Raw genomic sequence first — 22047 nt, forward strand, 5'->3', positions numbered from 1 at the left:
CGTGACGCAACCACACGTTGGACATGGGTGGGATTTGTGTAACTGAATCTACTTTTGAATTATATCGACATGGATGTCATCTTTGCTGAAGATATGCCCTAAGTAGGTGACTTGTTTTGTCGCAAACTTGTATTTGCTTGGTTTTCGAGAGAGTGCTGCTTCTTTGATCTTTTGGATTACTGCCTTAAGGTGACTCAAATGTTCCAAAAACGTTTTCGAAAATATTATGTCATCTACATATTTTAGTATGTAACACAATTCATTTCTTTATTGCCTCTGAAATGGTTTGCAGAAATGCCATAGGAGCTTTTTTTAGGCCAAAAGGGAGGCGATTCCATCCAAAAACACCATCGGGTGTAATTTAGGCCGACTTGTGTTTTGTATCTGGATGGAGTGGTATTTGTCAAAAGCCACTAGCACAATCAAGCACGCTTAAAATATTGGCAGAGGTGGTAGAGGGAAAAATATAGGTTTGGTAACTACATTGAGGCGTCTATAATACACGACAAAGCGGTAAAAGCTATCACGTTTTTTAACCATGACAATGGGAGAATGCCATTCAGAAGAACTGGGCTGAATGATATTGGCTTCAAAGATTTCTTGCACCTGTCTGGAACATTCTTTCCCAATGGGTGCGTTTTGCCTATAAAAAAGTCTGACCAAATTGAGGCAAAACTGATCTTTGTGATTGGAGAATTTTACTGTGGACTTTCAATATTTTAAAAATGTTTTGGGGAACAAAAGCTCCATGACGTTCGGGGGTACATCGTTCCTTTTATATCGATATCTTTGTAGCCTGGCATGCTGCAAGTGCAGCAAAAGTTTCACTTCAAATTCAGGTTCCACTGATCTGGGTAATGTAGCGCGTGCATTACTCAGCAAACTGTTCTGGTTGTGTCTGGGCTATTGATTCTCAACCATTTTGTAACACTATTCGGGGTTTGGATCCAACGTGTCCAACTTTCGATTTGGTAACGTTTCTTTTTTTCGTCAGTCCACACTAAAAGTTAGGCTGCTTTATTCATCATACACATCATCTTAGTAATTGAAAAGTACATTCCTCCAGTAGATGTGAATACAAACGTGTCAAATTGACTGGGTTTTGCTACACATGGTGGTGTAAAAAAAATGATATTTTAGTTTTTATTTTACCAAATGCTTTATTATGCTGCTATTTTCATTGTTCTGTTTCAAAATCACCTACATCTGTACAGTTATTATGTTTTAGTGAACAGTGAAGAAATTGTAACGTTCTTTCCATCGGTTGAATTTGACATGTGCTGTAAAAGAAACCATCTCAGCTCTCTTTCCAAAAGAAAAAATTCTCAGCCCCTAAAAACGAAGAAAAACAAACCATCACTTGGATTATTGATGGGTATTACTGCATCATCTCCATGTTGAAGTATATACATCCTCTGCCTCATAGCATTTATTCACCTGAAAAAAGGAGCAAGAATATACTCCGAAATGTTGTGTTCCTCGTAATGAAGAAGTTGACATTCATGAATTCCTAACATTAAAATTAGTGTCATACGTGCATACAGTAAGTGAGTGAGTGAGTGGGTGAGTGAAGGAAGGAATATCTGCAATATTTAAGCCAACACTTGTATCCTGTTTTAAACTTTTGCCAGGTGTGATACAGAAAGCATATTACTGGCTTTTGTTGTAAATAACATTCACTCACTCATAATGATTTTAAAGTCATGGTACTATATTTATAAACTACCATATTCCCCCCAAAAGATGTTAAAAGATGGCATTTGTTGTTACCCTGCCTTACGTTCGGGATAACACAAGGAGTCTGGGGCTCGGTGTTAGTATGCTGTGTCTGAGTAGGATAGTCATGTTAAAACTGTGGCATGGTATCTCCGGGCAAGCCCTATAAAACCGGCATTGGTTTGGACAAGTTCAAGCAGCTATAAAAAAAATAATTTTCCTGATGCTGATTTCATGTGGAATAGGGATAGCTAGAGCTGGGTAGACTTGCTTTTGTATATATATCTAGATCACTTTTGATTTCATAAAATAAATTTATTACCCATATGGGCTCAAATATGCAGTGTAATAACTTTTTGATATTTGCACACACACTCCGTCGCAGTGGTGACTCAGCATAACACCACTGCCACAGGCTAATTTGCGTATCACGTGACCGGACTTTTCTCTTGTTTGTAAACAAACGCGCTTTTTCAGAAATCAGTACAGAACGGACTAATGCAAGTATTTGGGGGCGCTTTACATATTGTTTTGCATAACTATATAGATATGCTACTACAACTGCGACAGTGAGTTGCATGACAATATATATTTATGCATCAAAGTGACCGTGTCGCTAGCTCTCCGTTGGGCTTCGATGACAGCACGTGGAGCCGTACAACCAATGTAAACATAGGATAACTACGCAAAAACAAGTAGATTTTTACGTATTTGCATACTTTCTCAATGAAAGTTAACCATTCTTTGTCATTTGTTTATGAAAATGTGTAGACTTGTCAAACATGAAACGGATGAAAAGCATATGTAATATCTTGAATTGACGGTGAAAGATGTGACGAATCGTCACATGGCGCTGGCCTGTGGCAGAGGTACTATGCTAGCTGGCTGCCGGCCGCATGGAACTCTGGGTAGGAGAGTGATTTGCACAGTGTGCAATTAGTGATTCTCGAAGCTGATTGGTCAGTGGAACAAAGATCAATTTTCATTGGACAACGGAACTATTTTTTTCTCATTGCATTCATTCACAAATCCACGCCTTTCCCTTCAGATGTTTTACGTGCTACAATCTCACTGATTCGAGATTTGAAAGACAAGACACATAGTTTCATATTAACAACATGATTTCACATCATCATTTTTTCCTTTATTTCACATGATTTTCATTTTACAGTAAAAACCAAAACTACGTCCTCGTTTGTAAACAAACATGGCTGGCCATTTGAGACCTGTCAAAGTAAATGACCTCGTTAAAGCAGACGGAGATCTGACTGACATGAAAAGTTATTCGTATAATTCAACCTCTGAACACATTTAATGTCTCTGTTGTCAAAACTGCACATGGCCAGATTGAAGTTCCAAGATCCAAATTGTGATGTTGCCAGAAACTGTTTCTCGGGCCCCAAGATCATCACCACCAAGTCCTGGTTTGCGTTTGTGTTAGAGGGCTTGCTGTTTGTTGAATTCTTCGACCACCCGAATCCAAAAACCGGACTTTGTATAGACAGGTTTGCCTTTGTGAACGATGATGACATCGATAACTGCAAATGAAAATGAAAACACACATGAAAAAGACTCAACTTGACATGTTGACATGAACTTAGTTCACAAATGTATACAGGGGCCGCGTATACAGGTAAGAAAAACACAAAAAATATGACTACTCACACTTTCAACGATGGCATGAGAATAAAAACAAATTCATTTTGCAACAACATTTGGACTTACATGTTACGAAAGACAACATAAAGAAGCTACTATTTCGTACAATTCGTAACGTTGTGTGAAGAAATAACGTGACACTTTTTTTATACAATGTATACGTTTTTCGTAACCGCGACGTCTGCAAAGTACGGCGATGTGCGGTATGCAGGCTGACTGATGTCCGGGGACCATATGACTATGGGGGTGAATGACACAGGAAAGGTGCAACTAAACATTATCATTTGCAAATTTATCCTTTCGGCATGCACATCAGACAGTTCAGAATTCGAACTGTCTTCTTTGAAGGACATCAAGGATAGCATAGAGAGTTACCTTAGCGACATGATTACCAGCATCTGGTTGCGAAATCGATGCACTTTGCTGAACTCGGAGAGGTTTTGAAATCAAAACAAAAATAATTAAAAATACAAGGAAAAGAAAACTTACCCCAGCGAGCTGATCCCGTGTCCGATATGGAACTAAATAAACTCCGTAAATGCGGACAGTTTAGCACCAAGTCTCCAGATACCGTGTTTGTCTATCAACAGGTATTCAACCATTATGAATCACATCAAAATATCAACAAACTCCCGTCATCTGACTGTCCACTCCGCGTTTGAGAAATCCTCCTGAAATCCCACATGCACGTTTCCCAGCAGTGACACTTGTCTCAAAGCACACACGATGTTCATTAAACTTGTTGTCCGGATTAAACTGTAACGCCGGTTCTCTTGTCATTCCTGGTTTCGGCTGTCTCATATCTGGGTCAAGTCGGGTCATTCATTCCAACACTGTGACAGCAATCGTACTTTTCAAAGTTTACCTTCTTTTCGTAACTTTTCTCTAACAAACAAGACTTCTGTACATTCCGTCTATGTTGTTGTTATAGATTTTGGCATTTTTGTCAAATGACACATAAAAAAATTGACAGGTTTTCCGTGTTTCCACTTCTCAATGTGAAATGCATGTATCTGCCGATGCACGACGGGGGCTGTCTGTCAGTGACGAGATCTTGTCAAAACAAGCTTTGATTAAAAAACCTGATGAACCTTTTTGGAAACCTGTCTTCCTCATCAATGCTAGATAATGTACGCTGTGTAAATCGGACAGAAATATAACTGCAATAATGTGATCTTTACAGTTTTTTAACAGAACTATTTTTTTTCAGACGTAACAAGACGTTAATTGAGTAATACGGTTGGAGTGAGTGGACGGTGTTTTTTTTCACACGCGGATTGATACAAAACAGCTGATTCTTGATCGGCGACAGTTGATTGTTTTTTTCTTGAAACATGTCTTTACTATGAATATGGGTAATAAAAAGAATAACCCACTCGGTACAAGTGATTACGGAAAATATGTCACTCGTGAAATTAATGTTTTAAGTTCCTCGCTAAAGCTCGGAACTTAAAACATTAATTTCACTCGTGACATATTTTCCGTAATCACTCGTACCTCGTGGGTTATTCTATAAATATTCCACAGTCATGGTGCAGGACTACGCACCTCAGTTTATTCCAAATAACACAAAACAACTGACCCCAATAACCTCAATTGACAGCGGGCGTGTGACACAATTAATGAAGCTTTGAACGTTATCTGTGAAGTGAACTGGACATTACACCCTGCGATTGATAACAAACATTGCGTCCTACTAAATCAACCGTTTCAAATGAAGGCACTCTCGCACATCTTCGTGTGGGCAAGGATTGCATGGTCAAATTGTTGAAAACGGTCATTTGAGTGAGATCTGTACGCACTGAGGATGAAGTTTGATGATATTCTGATCCACGTGGGGGAATTTGGATCGTACCAAAGGCGCATGTACGTCCTCGTGTGTATTCCCGCCATATTTACAGCTATTCAGACCATGGTTCCTGTCTTTATCCTGGATATTCCAAAACACAGGTACTGCCTTTATCTTGGTCACGGTGCATTTGTTTATGTAGTTGTTGGACCGGATTAGTTCATACCATGCAATTGAAATGATTTTCGCGAAAAAAGGGTAATCACAGCCTGCTCAACAGGCAGCACCCGCCACTCACACAATTTGCACATAAAAATATGAACATTTAGGAAGGTAATACTACACCCCCGTGGGTGAGACTGTGGATCTTCCCGATTACAGTGCGTCAAAATGACAAAATAATTATGTACAAGATTTTCATCTGCCACAAACAAATTAATCTAAACTTGGGCCGTGGCTAAAGTAACTAACTATTCTCGATTTGGTAAGCTGGTATCATCATTAATTGGGGGCATGGGTGGCCAAGTCGTCTAGGACGCCGCGATTCACTGTGCAGAGTTGCGTCCCTTGGGCACGCTGGAAACCTATGATTGTGGGTTCGAAACCCGGTTCGCCCTGATTATGTTTCTAGGTTTGTCAGCACCACACCTGTGCTCCTGGGTTTCACCGAAGTTTAACGTCTGAGACCTGTGTCACTTCGGGCTTTCCTCTCACATTAAGCCGTGATGTAACTCGAATACTTTTAAAAGCGGCGTTAAACCCAACTCACTAACTCATCATTAATTATTAGTAACATTCATAAATCCATGCTTATGATAAGTCGGAAACCTTCAATGGCCTCTGCTTTAAAAAAGACTCAAAAATAATTCTTATTATTATGCACAGAGTTCGATGTACCATTTGAAACAATAACGCGTGGTATAAATGAAAAAGGACGTTGTATGAGGTATCATATCATCTTCCAGTTGTTAACAGGTACATGCGTTTGTCAGAGTTACTATCCTATGTCGGGAATCGAACCCGGGTCTTCGGCGTGGCGAGCGAAAGCTTTAACGACGAGGCTACCCGACCGCCCGATAAAGGTTGTGAAAGTGCTATACAGGATACCCCAACAAGCTCCACAACCAGCCTCATATACTGCCAAGCAAGAGAAAGAATACAACCATGTTTGATGGCGGCTAAGATGGCAACAACCACGAAATTGTTATTCGAAAGTGACGTATTTGATACGGGCAATATAGATGATATTGGACCCTTGCAGTGTTTCGGCGACTGTTTTCAGCCTAGAAACGTTTTGTTATTTTTTTGGTCAAATCTAATTTTCAAGTTATGCTTTCTTTTGCCCGGTAATTCAATCTCAATGATAGTACACGCTGACCAACAGGCGTTGGCAGGGTGTAAAGTGAGTGAGTGAGTGAGTTGGGTTTAACGCCGCTTTTAACAATATTCGAGTTATATCGCGGCGTGTCAGCTTAATGTTGGAGGAAAGCCCGAAGTGATGCAGGTCTCAGACGTTTACCACTTCGGTGAAACCCACGAGCACGGGTATGGTGCTGACAAACCTAGAAACATAATCGGGGCGAACCAGGATTCGAACCCACAATCATAGGTTTCTGGCGTGTCAAGGGGACGCAACTCTGCACAGCGAATCGCGGCGCCTTAGACGACTGGGCCACCCGTGCCCCCCGGCAGGGTGTAAAGAAATAATATCCACAATGTACATTATGTAATTAACCTGATGTTGCAGACGAATGTCATTATTTGTTTAGATGCAAAGACCCGCTAGACAATTGGTTGTTATATATCCGAGAAGTATTATGCATGCCCAAACCTCTACAAGATAAACCACTTGTTTCGTCCCATATTAATGTAGAACGTCAGCACCAGAGAATAATCAGTCGCGATTATCTGCCGATGATTTCATTGGGCGTAAAAGGCAAAATAGGGGTGACAGTTATATAAATGGATCACTGGGAAAGGTTTTCGCGAAAAGGGTAAGCATGTGCTGCTCGACCGGTAGCAAACGCCACTCACACGATTTGCATAAGAAAATAAGTGCTTGTTTGTTGGATTGTTTTGATTAATATTAATTTGTAATGATACTTTTCTCCGTACTCTTTGGTACGAAAGCCTATTGGGGTCAAAACTGAAATATGGAAAAGACGCCAATTCCCTAATAACGAAATAAATTATTTCTGTAATAACGAATCTTATTTCAATTATAACGAAACTTTTTTCGTAATAACGAATTTATTTTTGTAATAGCGAATCTTTTTTCCGTTATAACGAATTTATTTTCGTGTCTTTTCCGTATTTCAATTTTGACCCCAATAGGCTTTCGTACTTTGGTACTACCGATGGTGGTCTAAAGAAAGTAAACCTTTTTCTGTCATTCCCCTGCAGATGTGCTATCTCCCCCAACGATACGTTTAACATTCAAGGCGAAAGTCACGCGAGACTTGTGAATGCGTCAATCCCTTACGTGAAAGAAGGCGGCGAATTCACACTTTCCTCGTGTCTCCTGTACAAGAGTCCCATGAACGACAGCGCCGCCAGCAACGACACCGAGACATGCAGCAGATGGGTGTTCGACACTTCAGATTTCCAGACGAATGTCATAACCGAGGTACACATTAAATGTCATTCCTTGACTGTCTACATTGACTTAACTGTTCTTCTCATAAATAGATCATTTGACATCCAAGAGTCACAAGGGATGCAATGTACAATGTAATTATTAGGGGTACACCCGTTAGATACACACGTGCAAGCATGCAGTAGTTATAAGGAGAACAATCGTTAGGTACCCACGTGCAAGCATGCAGTAGTTATTAGGGGAACATCCGTTAAGTACACACGTGCACGCTTGCAGTAGTTAATACGGGTACACCCGTTAGGTACCCACGTGCAAGCATGCAGTAGTTAATACGGGTACACCCGTTAGGTACACACGTGCAAGCACGCAGTAGTTATAAGGAGAACATCCGTTAGGTACCCACGTGCAAGCATGCAGTAGTTATTAGGGGTACATCCGTTAGGTACACACGTGCACGCTTGCAGTAGTTAATACGGGTACACCCGTTAGGTACCCACGTGCAAGAATGCAGTAGTTATTAGGGGAACATCCGTTAGGTACAGACGTGCACGCTTGCAGTAGTTAATACGGGTACACCCGTTAGGTACACACGTGCAAGAATGCAGGTGTTATTAGGGGAACATCCGTTAGGTACACACGTGCAAGCATGCAGTAGTTATTAGGGGAACATCCGTTAGGTACACACGTGCACGCTTGCAGTAGTTAATACGGGTACACCCGTTAGGTACCCACGTGCAAGCATGCAGTAGTTATTAGGGGAACATCCGTTAGGTAAACGAGTGCAAGCGTGCAGTAGTTATTAGAGGTGCTTTCGTTAGATGATGCAAGCATGCACTTAGGACAAATCACTTTAGGGTAGGTACAACTATTACGAGCATAAGTTACACCTATAACATCAGAGTTTGCATTTCCATTTACAGTTCAACATTGTCTGTGACAAACGTATCCTCCGCACGCATTCCAACATGGCGCTGTTCGCCGGAAGTCTAGTTGGCGCATTTGCTATGGGCTTCCTCTCTGATCTGTGAGTCTTCATCTTCTCGACATGTTTCACCGTGAAGGTCCGGGTTAGAATTGGTCTTGAGCAACGCATGCTTATCACCCGTGAAGGTCCGGGTAGAATTGGTCTTGAGCAACCCATGTTTGTCCCCCGTGAAGGTCCGGGTTAGAATTGGTCTTGAGCAAAGCATGCTTGTCCCCCATGAAGGTCCGGGTTAGAATTGGTCTTGAGCAACGCATGCTTGTCCCCCGTGAAGGTCCGGGTTAGAATTGGTCTTGAACAACGCATATTTATCCCCCGTGAAGGTCCGGGTTAGAATTCGTCTTGAGCAACGCATGCTTGTCCCCCGTGAACATCAGGGTTAGAATTGGTCTTGAGCAACGCATGCTTGTCCCCCGTGAAGGTCCGGGTTAGAATTCGTCTTGAGCAACCCATGCTTATCCCCCGCGAAGGTCCGGGTTAGAATTCGTCTTGAGCAACCCTTGCTTATCCCCCGCGAAGGTCCGGGTTAGAATTCGTCTTGAGCAACGCATGTTTGTCCCCCGTGAAGGTCCGGGTTAGCATTGGTCTTGAGCAACCCATGTTTGTCCCCCGTGAAGGTCCGGGTTAGAATTGGTCTTGAACAACCCATGTTTGTCCCCCGTGAAGGTCCGGGTTAGAATTGGTCTTGAGCAACGCATGCTTGTCCCCCGTGAAGGTCCGGGTTAGAATTCGTCTTGAGCAACCCATGCTTGTCCCCCGTGAAGGTCCGGGTTAGAATTGGTCTTGACCAACCTATGCTTGTCCTCCAAGATCCGAGTTAGAATTGGTCTTGAGCAACGCATGCTTGTCCCTCGTGAAGGTCCGGGTTAGAATTGGTCTTGACCAACCTATGCTTGTGCCCCGTGAAGGTCCGGGTTAGAATTGGTCTTGAACAACCCATGCTTGTCCCCCGTGAAGGTCCGGGTTAGCATTGGTCTTGAGCAACGCATGCTTGTCCCCCGTGAAGGTCCGGGTTAGAATTGGTCTTGAGCAACCCATGCTTGTCACCCGTGAAGGTCCGGGTTAGAATTGGTCTTGACCAACCTATGCTTGTCCTCCAAGATCCGAGTTAGAATTGGTCTTGAGCAACGCATGCTTGTCCCTCGTGAAGGTCCGGGTTAGAATTGGTCTTGACCAACCTATGCTTGTCCTCTAAGATCAGGGTTAGAGTTGGTCTTCAACAACTCATGCTTGTCCCCGGTGAACATCAGGGTTAGAATTGGTCTTCAGCAACCTATGCTTGTTGTAAGAGGCGACTAACGGGATCAGGTGGTCAGGCTCGCTGACCTGGTTGATGCATGCCATCGTATCCCAATTGCGTACAGATTTATGCTCACGATGTCAATCACTGTATTGGCTAATCCAGACGCGAGTATTTACAGACCGCCGTCATATAGCTGTAATATTGTTGAGTGCGGAGTTAAATAACAAAGAAACAAAACTTCGCATATATCTCAGGGCCATGCTGACTGTTGACCGTGATTCCTGTACATGTTATCAGCCTATCCCAGGATTTGTGAGGCGCTTAAAATGTGTCGGATATCCGCAGCTGCTGGTGACATAGAACTGGAGCTTCCAACGTAGACCTGATAAGTGTGATTTATTACTTGACTCTTGCAATGCTGTTCACTGAAGTCCTCTACAGTCCATCCACGGGGGCACGATGGTCCAATCGTTTAAGGCGCCGTTATTTGATGTGCAGAGTTGGGTCCCAAGGCATGCAAGAATCATGATCATTGGTTCAAATCCCTGTTCGCCCCGATTGTGTATCTTGGTTTGTGAGACCTGCATCACTTGGGGCTTTCCTCACACGCCAAGCTGACACGCAGTCCAAAGCGATGTTAAACCCAACCCCCCACTGACTCTTTCTCACATAAACTTTGAATGTCAACAGATTTGTTTTCTTTCAGAATAGGACGTAAAATAACATTTTTCATCAGCGTCGGGCTGCAGGCGATCTCGGCCATTGTGACGCCATTCAGTCCCAACATCTACGTGTTCATCGTCATCCGTGTTGTCAACGCCCTCTCCTCGACGTCCCTCTTCATGATTGCATTCGTGCTCGGTAAGTGTTGAGTGAGTGAATGTTGCTAAATGCCACGTTGAAAGATGATACTTGTTTCCCTGCCTGTCGCTCGGCATTGAGTGGCTAAAACTAAGAAGAGTCGGCTCGGATTAAGTACGCTGTGTCAGTGGGGTATGTATGTTAAACTGCGGCATGGTGTTTCACTTGTGGGATATAGAAGTGGCATCAGGCCGGACTAGTAGGGTACTAGAGGGTTGTCCACCCGTGAAGATCCGGGGTAGAATAGGTCTTCAGCAACCCATGCTTGTCGTAAAAGGCGACTATGCCTGTCGTAAGAGGCAACTAACGGGATCGGGTGGTCAGGCTCGCTGACTCGGTTGATCCATGTCATCGGTTCCCAATTGCGTGGATCGATGTTCACGATGTCCATCACTGGATTGTCTGGTCCAGACTCGATCATTTTCAGACCGCCGTCATATATCTGGAATATTGCTGAGTGTGGCGTTAAACAACAAACAAACAAAACAAACAAACCAGGGGGTTGTCTACAACATAATACATTTGGTTTGGAGCAATTTGGATGAGCTTTTTACCAGTATGCTTCTGTAGTAGAGTGTGAATTTGTATCGGTAGTTAGTGAATATAACCCCAGCAATACAATGCAAATAAATTAATACTCTTCTTTTGTACAATTAGAAAGTTACCTCGATGTTTAATATATACAAGTAACATAAACACATAGATATATATTACTCAAAATAAGTTTTGAAAAGCGACAAAAGCCATTTCATATTCATAAGAAAACTCCACCAAAATCTCTACCGACTGTTGAAAAGTTGAATATAAATAAAGCGACAAAATGCATAAAGCAGAGTCGATTGTACAAGTCCGACTATCGCCAACATCGCAGAACATTAACAAACAGGAAATAGAGAAATTGAACTTTTTCTCACCCTACTGACCATTTAGTATTTTGCAAAAACAAAACAAAATAATTGAAGAGTTTATTTATCTCTGAACTTTAACACGCAGGACTAATAATTCGTAAAACAGCTAATAAAAAAGAAATACGTGAACATGTAAATACGTAAGTAATGATAAAATACGTAATAATATACTACGCAATCTACTCCTTGCAGGTCTAGAGATGGTTGGGCCGTCCAAGCGGGTGCTGGCCGGTGTAGGAGTTCAACTGTTCTGGAGTGTGGGCATTTTTCTCCTGGTGGCGATAGCGTACGCCATCCGCAACTGGAAGACATTACAACTCGTCATATCAGTGCCTTCCGTCCTCATGTTTGGATTTTGGTGGTTCGTGACTATTTCTTCTGATATACTCACAAGAGTTCATGTTTACAGAAACCAAATTGAAATTTACACAAACGGACAACAGTAACTCCAAACCAGGGCCCGCTTGCACAAAGCGATCTTAGCGCAAAGATGATCGTAACACAGGCTTAAGATAGCCTTCGCGCTAAGATCGTTTTGTGCAAGTGGACCCTGGACTTGTCAATCTAATAAACCGTCTAGGAACTGAAGCTCTTAATGATTAACTTTACTCGTGAGGCAATTTTGGTAGTACACATTATAAATATATTTGCATATGAAACATGATGTATCATATCATGTCATGATATATACTGTATGTGCTGGCAATGACATACAACGTGTCAGGAAAATACCAGGTGCTATGTAATACATACTTGGCATCAAGTCTAAGATGGTACTTGTTGTTACCCTGTCTGGCGCTTGGCATTAAGGGGCTAAAACAAGGACTGGTCGGCTCGGAGTCAGTATACTGTGTCTGAGTGGGGTATTCATGTTAAACTGCGGCATGGTATCTCAGTGTGCTAGCGCTATAAATCGGCATCAGTCCGGACTGGTACAAGCAGCCACACACACACACGTGCATGCACGTCGCTATATAAGTGCAATAATCTTGGACGTGACGTTAAACCCAATTTCACCTCACCTCACTAACATAGACTATACTATTATAACGATTAGCAATCACGTAAGTGAACTTGTTCGTGAACTCCACAGCTATTGACATCAACCACGTTTAATGTTATTTCTCTAGGCTAATCCCAGAGTCCCCAAGGTGGCTGATGTCACGTGGTCGGAAAGCGGAAGCGGAATCCATCATTCAGAAAGCGGCAAAGACAAACGGAGTAGAACTTCCGGCCGATATGTTTGCTCAGCTTACCTTTGATGAGGGAGATCAAGGAAAGTTTACCCAATTGTTCACCTCACGTGTCATAAGACATAGAACACTAGTCATCTTCTTCAACTGGCAAGTAGTATCTTATATAATTATCTTATTCGGAGCATTTGTTGATTGATATAATGTGGTATTTCGGATATCAAATACCAATAGCAATGTCCTTTCTGACGAAAGTTTTTTGGTTTGTGTTTGACGCCGCACTCAGCAATATTCCAGCTATATGACGGCGGTCTGTAAAGAATCGAGTCTGGACCAGACAATCCAGTGATTTACAGCATGAGCACCGACCCACGCAATTTGGATCGATGACATGCATCAACAAAGTCAGCGAGCCGGACCACCCGATCCTGTTTGTTGCCTCTTACGACAAACATATAGTCGGCTTTTACGGCAAGCGTGGGTTGCTGAAGACCTATTCTACCCCGGATCTTCACGGGTCTCTTACAACAGAATCATCACAAATTCCTTATGTTTCATATAGTAGTAAGTTGAGAAATACCAATTTCCACAGAAACATTCATATCAGGAACATTTCGGATACTCTCGAAATACTCACTCCTCTTAAGTAACTCCGATCAACATGCATATTATTCGTTATAACCGTAGTTCGTTATAAGCATATGTACGGCATATATACAGCAAATGAACGGGACCAAGAAATAGTTCGTTATATCCGTCAGTTCGTTATAAACGTAGTTTACTGTATGTTATTTTTTTGTTTCGTTGCCCTAGCTGTCACCCTGAACTAGTAATCACCCAAAATATTGCCCCCAAAACAACAAAATCGTTTTCTTGATAAAAGACATTTTATAATTTTCTAAAATTAAACTACGTTTCAGAACCCTAATAAACTGCCTGGCAAAGAAAGTATACACCTATTTGATGATGGCTAAAATGGGACAAACAAGAGAAATGTTTATGCCACGGTGATGTATTTGATACGGGTATAACTGGCGATGTGACATGCCTCATATCGGTGAGTATCTCACAACAGGTGACGTGCACATGACGTCACAAGGGACACGGTGGTCGCAATGTCGCAGAACACAGTAATGAGCAGAGAGAAGTGTGAATTTTCAAGTGTACATTTCCTTTTGCCCGGTACTTTACTCTAAATACCTTTACCTTACCTATCTTCTTTCACGTTGTTTGTATTTAATCCTTTCTGTTTGGCTCAGCAAAAACACATAATAATCCTCTTGCATACACAGTCTTGCTTCAGTTTTATTTGCCCATTTTTTCAATAGCTACGAGAAATGAAACGAAAGAGATATTCTTCATTTCCTCAAGATTACGTCCGAATATTACATCAGGCATACTATCAATCATACCTGATAAATACACAATATATTGACAAAAATCATATGAAAGTCAAATAAAAACATTGACTGTTACCAGTAGATTAAGTCGTGTCTAAGTTTGTCCAGAAATGATACAAAATGTATTATGATGACATTGAAAGTATTTTGGTGTAGACGTTGTATAATGTTTTAGATTCTAATATGAACAATAACTCGTCCTGTCTTCAAGCATTTCCAGTTTAACATAAGTTTCAACAAGTCAAATGAGAACGAGAAGAGTTCACTTCATTCTTGCGATATGGTAATAATGCGTGAAGATATATAGGGGATCTCACTGTCGTGTCTTTTGATATCAAATATATACTGATGGAAATGATGTGAACACTCAGTTTTAGACGCAGTTAACTAATATGCTATCGTGGATTCACATTGGAAACAATGCACACACACATCTCAACATTTGATTCTGACATGTGTTGAGTTTGTATGCGCGCTATTTCACATGTACTGACAGTGCAGCTTATGTCCCAATGTTTTTTTATTGTTCCCTTATTCGTTTCCATCACAGGTAAAAAAGCTTTAAACTTTTTATCGACGAGTGTTCATATATTTGATATCAAAGGACGCGAGGGCAAGATTTTATTTATCATCCAACATCTTTCTTCTAACGTTTTCATTTTGTAAACAGTATTAAGCAGTGTCTTAAGTGTAAAAAGTTCTTCTAACCAGCTTTATGACGCCATGGTAACCGGTGACGCCACAATGGTCTTCAACGCATTGTGATACAATTTCATGGCAGCGATATCTTCCAGGAGAGATCGGTTGATCAGTTAAGGGTTACAAATATTCACAAACACTTCCTCATACTGCTTGTTAGTGATAGTACGTATTGTCGGTTGGTTGGTTGGTTGGTTTAGCGTGTGGTCGTTGCTGATGCTATATGAACTCGCGCATTGGTTTGCCTGCTCCAGATTCGAGTATTTATAGTCAGCCATGATGTGACTGACATTCGCGTCAGTCTCCCTGGATGTTCGTTGGTTGTTTAACGCCGCACTAAGCAATGGTCCAGCTATATGACGGCGGTCTGTAAATAATCGAGTCTGGGCCAGACAATTAAGTGATTGATATCATGCGCATCGATCCACGACAAGCATAGTCACCTTTTACGGCAAGCATGGGTTGCTGAAGATCTATTCGCCCCGGATCTTTACGGGTGGTACGTATTTTTACGTAGATAATTGCTCCTTCCCATCGTCCAGCTCCTACAGTAGTTCCTTCCTTTACAGGTTTGTCGTGAACATAGTGTACTACGGTCTTGGCCTGAATGTGCAGAACCTGAGCGGCGACATTTACCTCAACTACACCATCTCCAGCGCCGTAGAGACGATGTCGTACGTTGCGTGTGTGCTGTTGCTGGACAGGGTGGGGAGGAAGCTGCTCCATTGTACCAGCATGTTCGTGGGAGGGTTGGCGTGTGTAGCCGTGCTGTTCCCAGTCATATATCTAGGTAGGTTACTTACTTACATGAGGGGCGGTCAGGTAGTCAAGTGTTCGATTCGACAATTCGGCTTGATTAGGATCGATAGGAGATTTTATCAACGCTTCCGTTGGGGTTACACACACACTGTGTTCAAGACCCCACAGATTCCCCTCAAATCCCCCACAGCCATACATCACTCCATAGGCTCCATTTACGCACTGGGGCGGTCGGGTAGCCCAGTGGTTAAAGCGTTCGCTCGTCACGCTGAAGACCCGGGTTCGATTCCTGACATGGGTACAATGTGTGAAGCTCATTTCTGGTGTCCCCCGTCGTGATATTGCTGGAACATTGCTATAAGCGGCGTAAGACAACACTCACTCACTCACTCGCTTGCTTACATGAAGATTGCTTATGTTTCCTTTCATACTTGTCGTAAAAGGCGACTAACGGGATCGGGTGGTCAGGCTCGCTGACTTGGTTGATGCATGTCATCGTATCCCAATTACGTGGATCGATGTTTATTATGTCAATCACTGGATAGACAGGTCCAGACTCGATTTTTCACAGACCGCAGTCATATAGCTGGAATATTGTTGAGTACGGCGTTAAAAAACAAAGAGACCAAACCATTCATACATGAGAATGCCACCCCTCCCCCTCCCTTCCCTCTTGGCACCCGGCACTGAACTACGGCATCTGGAATTATACCACTCAACCTGGCGCGCCATCCTGGGTACCAAAGTAGGTTGGCACCACCATACATGTGATAACACAATGAAGTCGACTTATGGATTTCAGCTTCTGTATTCTTCCAATGTGACGCATCATAACACGTGCTAGAACATTATGAAGCAAGTCATAAAACAACAAAACGTTTTTTCGTCATCCGAAAACTTTCCAAACGGATTTTTACCCCGACCGGATAGGTTAATGGTATAATCTCAGGCACCCTCTTGGAATTAGGATAGCGGAAGTGTGTACTCTAAATATTGTTTACACAGTTATAACATCCATAAATATGTTTAATAAATCTTGATAACACTGTCAATCAACCAGCCAACCAACCAAATTGAATACTAACGACTAAGGTCAATTATGTCCTAGCGCCCTCCTGGGTCACCATCCTACTCTCTATGATCGGCAAGTTCGGCGCTTCCGCTGCGTTCGCCATCATCTATGTCTTTTCTGCCGAACTCTTGCCGACTGTTGTACGCAACTCCGGGGTGGGTGCCAGCTCTACTTGTGGGAAGATAGGCGGAATGCTGTCTCCCTACATTGCTGATCTAGTAAGTAATGTGACATCATATTTACTTATTTCTTACCAAATTAGGGTTTACAATATTTGACTCATTCTGTTGTTTGTGATACATTAATATGTTTAGATTTACCATTGTGGGATTAACATTGGGATGAATCGTAACACATCAGGTTAAATTATCTTCATACATTAATAGAATCCGCTGGGCAAAGATGAACTCCTGGATGATTTTAAGAGTCAGTCAAGTTCACGTGCTTTTAAATGATGACTAGAGTCAATTTGAGGTTACCCTTCACAAGCCCAGGGGTGGAGTAAAGGGGGAGGGTTTGGTGGTAAACGGGTCGTCAGGCAATAGGTCGGGGTTTGATCCTTCACATTCTTGGCGCGATATTGCTGGAATAAGAGTGAGTGAGTGAGTGAGTTGGGTTTAACGCCGCTTTTAACAGTAGTCCAGCTACATCACGGCGTGTCAGCTTAATGTGGGAGGAAAGCCCGAAGGGATGCAGGTCTCAGACGTTTACCACTTCGGTGAAACCCACGAGCACGGGTATGGTGCTGACAAACCTGGAAACATAATCGGGGCGAACCAGGATTCGAACTCACAATCATAGGTTTTTGGCGTGTCCAAGGGACGCAACTCTGCACAGCGAATCGCAGCGCCGCCGTGCCCCTGCTGGAATAAGAGAGACACGACACACCTCGTGCATCCACACATGATACCACTATTGCTAATTCGCTTACTAGCTCTTCAGTGTCCGATGATATGAATTACAGTTCGTTTTTTCGTTTTGCTTCTATCCTTGAAATAACGGGACCTCACTGTTCCTTGCATTCCGTGTTTCAGGGTCTTCTCATAGGCGGTGACCTGAAGGTGGCGCTGCCGCTCATTGTGTTCGGCGGCTTATCGGTGGCTGCCGGGGGTCTCTCGCTCATCCTTCCGGAAACCCTGAACACTACGCTACCGGAAACCGTTGAAGATGCCAAAGTTTTCGGCCAGTAGGTGTTTTCTCGATGTACTTTAGGAGGCTACATATAGAATACTAAACGAGCTCCCGTGTAATACCAATTTTATGAAACGAGTGAATAGTTCTGGTATCTGACGAGCGAAAGCGAGTCAAATACCAGAACTATTCACGAGTTTCATAAAATTGGTTTTACACGGGAGCGAGTTTAGTATTTTATTTATTACTGGCCATTTATAACGTGTTTAGAATTAAACTGTTGAGTGTGAATAGGCTGACACCTACACGATCCACGGCATAATCCAATTTAGTTAACACAGTAATATTTCAAACACGTCAAAAGTTGAAACGTATGAATTTAATACCGTACAAAGGTCCACCTTTAGAATTCAGGCGTCCGTTCCACAAAATTACAGGATATGGTTTCATTAGAACGCTTTATGGGTATAATCTGACATGCACTTGCGTTTGGTTATAAAATTCTATTAATTACCTTGTTTCAAACGTTTTTGGTTAACGAAAGTATCCCTCATTTTTATTATTGGATCTTTAATCATTTTATATTGATATTTGAAATTAAGGTAAGAATGAATTTTACCGCCCTTTTGATGGGCGATGAGTAATGTTTTTAGAATGTTTCAGAACCCACATTCTCCTGCCTCGCTAAAATATCAGGGGCTTTGAGATATGGCACATTTGTAGTTGCCGAAGTTGCTGAAAAGTACAAAACCTGTTGTACTGTGACCACAATGGATGTCACTGATGAGGTTGCCACAGCCATCATCGATCGGTTATTTTCGAGTGAATGTTTCATGCTATCAATATTTATACATTTAGGTTTAATCATATTAAGCCAAGAGAAGCATGCAGAGTATACGTTCTATCTTTCAAAAAGCCACGCTGTCGTGTGCCGCATTATAAGCAGCATAAAACATGGCGGAAGGGATGTTGAAAAATGCAGTTTACCAACTTCCATGAAGTTTGCAGCTTCCCGAGGCAAGGGAGGTAACTGTAAAAGTTCCCTCCCTTGCCATCACTAGGCTCAAGCTCCTCACAGCAATAGCCCGTTCGCGGAGCTCTCTATACGAGAGTGTGACGAAGGTGTCACGCGCTGGTAAGGAGCTTGAACTAGGCTGGAAGTCCTGGGCTCGATAGTAGCGCCACCTAACCAGTTGCAAATCTTGCAGTCGACTCAAATCTGCACGTTGAAATCCATGTTGTTTATGAACCGGATGTCGATCTCGTTTGGCGTTTTTGACTGGACTATACGTATACTCGTTTGTCCCGCAAAAATATAACTCCATAATTGCAGCCTTGTTCGGCAAGTGTGGAAACTGGATTGTTAAAGTCGATTAACTCCCTTGCCTCGGAAAGATGTGAAGTTTGAGACACAGCCTAATTTCGTTGTGCTGTATCATAATAAATACAAATATATACCGTTCCTTCACTTCAGGTCAACCTCTGGTACCAAGTACAACATGAAGTCGTCAGACAAGACAGCATCTGGAGATATACAGCTGAATTGTGTACAGAGAAACAAACACGTGTAACATTGTCCACACTGTCCGCTGCATTCTTTCCAAGCATTTAATATTATTGAGTCATTCATGTCACTTTCACAACTCTGTACTGAGTGGGTATGGTTCTACGCCTCTTTTAGCAATATTCCAGCAATATCACGGCGGGGGACACCAGAAATTGGCGCCACACCGATGTGTACCCATGTGGGAATTGAACCTGGGTCTTCGGCGTGACGAGCGAACGCTTTAACCACCAGGCTACCCCACCGCCCCAAAACCTCTAATTTAAGGAGTTTAGTCAGCCCGTTGTAAAACTGGTACCCAAAATAACATTACCTGTCATTGGTTTTTTTCAACAACACTTTCTACGAATTGAAGTGAGATCATAATCGTATTTGCAATATTCAAAATATACATGTTTTTACCGGTTCAAAAACTGATCATCTGTTTTTGGAGAATGGCCTCCTTCTTTTCCGGAAAGAGGCAGCTTATTATTTACACATTTGTGACTGGTGCCACCAGTGGAACAGGATACGTTCAAGTTTTCGCGAACACCTGATTCTTAAATACATGCTCAGGATATAGTTGGAAGCGTGCAAGGGATTTTTTAGCAGATATTTCTTATGATTATGAAAATGTTTTTGTCACTTTTATGTTTTGTGGGACGGTGGGTAAGCCTAGTGGCTAAAGTGTTTTTGCTCGTTACGCTACGCGTTTCGGATGACAAGAAATGTACATCTAGGTCAAGTATCAACTCTTAGGGGCGCTAGAGTAGCCTAGTGGTTAAAGCATTCGCTCGTCACGCCGAAGCCCCGGGTTCGATTCCCCACATGGGTACCATGTGTAAAGCCCTTTCTGGAGTCCCCCGTCGCGATATTGCTCGAATATTGTTACAAGCAGCGTAAAACCATACTCACTCATTCACTTTCACTTATGTTTTGTATCTACCTTGTTTACACATTGTTTAATCGAGGTATTGTGTGTTGATACTCAGCAACAAATTATGTAGTCTTTTGACGGATAAATTGTTTGGAAATCTATGAGTTCCTCTGTATTATCAATTGGCCAAGTTTTGGTTGCCGGGCAACGGAAAGTACATACCCATGTTTGATGGTGGCTAAAAATGAAATTCGATGGTGATGTATTTCATACGGGTATCATTGTTGTGTTTCGGACCTTAATTTTGTAGCGTCTCTGTGACGTTTTAATAGCGTTTGTCATTGTTAGGTCAAAATCCATTTTTCAAGTGAATGCTTTCTTTTGCCCGGCAGTTAACATGAGTTAGATATAACTCCTGGATTTGTAGCATGTCTGTTTCCTTCATGTGTATCTGCAATGAATGAGTTGTGTTTATGCTGTAGTCGGCAATACTCCAGCCATATCACGGCCTGTAATTATTATCAAGACTTAGCACATCGACAAGATGACCCACATTAGAACATGTATTATAACTTCCGATTCTCAGTAGTAGCCTAGAGGATAGAGTGTCTGCCCCAAGAGCGGAAGCTTGGTGGTTCGATCCCCGGCTGCGTCATACTACAATACGTTGGAAGATGGTACTTGTTGTTGCACTGCCTGACGCTCGGCTTTAAGGGGATAAAACAAGGTGCGGTCGGCTCGTAGTCAGTATACTGTGTCTGAGTGGTGTATCAGTTGTAAACACACACTAACACACATGTCGCAATATAGGTCCAATAATCTTGAACGCGATGTTAAACACCATTTTACCTTTAAGTAGGGGCGGTCGGGTACCCTAGTGGTTTAAGCGTTCGCTCGTCACGCTGAAGACCCGGGTTCGATTCCCGACATTGGTACAATGTGTGAAGCCCATTTCTGGTGTCCCCCGCCGTGACATTGCTGGAATATTGCTAAAAGCGGCGTAAGACAAAACTCACTCACTCAACTTTAAGCATGACAATAGAGGGAGGGTAATCAATGAACATTAGACGTCTTCGCCAGACAATAATCGGAGAGATTATCTGCCGAAATAGATTCGAATCGGTGTTTAGGCAAACCAGTGGTGAAAAGTGTATGAATGGATCTCCTGATAATCAGTGATGACACCGGATGTCCTACTCTACCGGTAGCACCCGCCAGTCAAACAATTACCATGAATGAATATGTGTTTGTTACTTGCCTGACGCCACTCAGCACAGCATACGACGGCGACCTGTAAACCATCGAGTCTTGACCAGACAATCCAATGATAGTGGACCAGACAATCCAGTGACACGGTTGTGTTCTGAGACCGCCCACTATACTCCACTATAAAGTCAACTTTCGCAATTGAACCATATTTGCTTAATATACACCAAGGAGACCAAAAGAGATTTTTAACATTATTAAGAATTGGAGAATTACAAATTATGAAAAATATAGGTAGACGGGAGGATGTACCTAGAAACCTTAGATTTTGTCCTTTTTGTAAAAATATTATAGAAGATGAGTTACATTTTTTGTTTGTATGACCGACTTATGATATTTTAAGACACACGTAT

The 22047-nt window shown here is 42.3% G+C and overlaps 1 protein-coding gene across 1 annotated transcript; it reads left to right on the forward strand.

Moving 5' to 3' along the window:
• The first annotated feature begins 4918 nt into the window (after positions 1-4918).
• On the forward strand, positions 4919-20585 carry LOC124140342 (organic cation transporter protein-like). Its single transcript, XM_046507878.2, has 10 exons — positions 4919-5325; positions 7568-7790; positions 8681-8784; positions 10692-10846; positions 11947-12115; positions 12885-13097; positions 15616-15836; positions 16914-17095; positions 17912-18063; positions 19483-20585. Exons 1-10 carry the CDS (start codon positions 5183-5185, stop codon positions 19577-19579), a joined length of 1659 nt encoding a protein of 552 aa, XP_046363834.2. The 5' UTR covers positions 4919-5182; the 3' UTR covers positions 19580-20585.
• The last annotated feature ends 1462 nt before the right edge of the window (positions 20586-22047 follow it).

The sequence above is a fragment of the Haliotis rufescens genome, unplaced genomic scaffold (genome assembly GCF_023055435.1).
Source record: "Haliotis rufescens isolate VD_foot unplaced genomic scaffold, xgHalRufe1.0.p SCAF_5, whole genome shotgun sequence".
Classification (NCBI taxonomy): Eukaryota; Metazoa; Mollusca; class Gastropoda; order Lepetellida; family Haliotidae; genus Haliotis; species Haliotis rufescens.

Bases quoted from the DNA above. Each gene is read 5' to 3' on its own strand.
- LOC124140342 (XM_046507878.2), top strand. From the start codon at position 5,183: ATGAAGTTTGATGATATTCTGATCCACGTGGGGGAATTTGGATCGTAC. The intron at 13,098-15,615 runs GCAAGTAGTATC...CTTCCTTTACAG, and splicing joins CTAGTCATCTTCTTCAACTG to GTTTGTCGTGAACATAGTGT. The intron at 17,096-17,911 runs GTAAGTAATGTG...TCCGTGTTTCAG, and splicing joins CTCCCTACATTGCTGATCTA to GGTCTTCTCATAGGCGGTGA.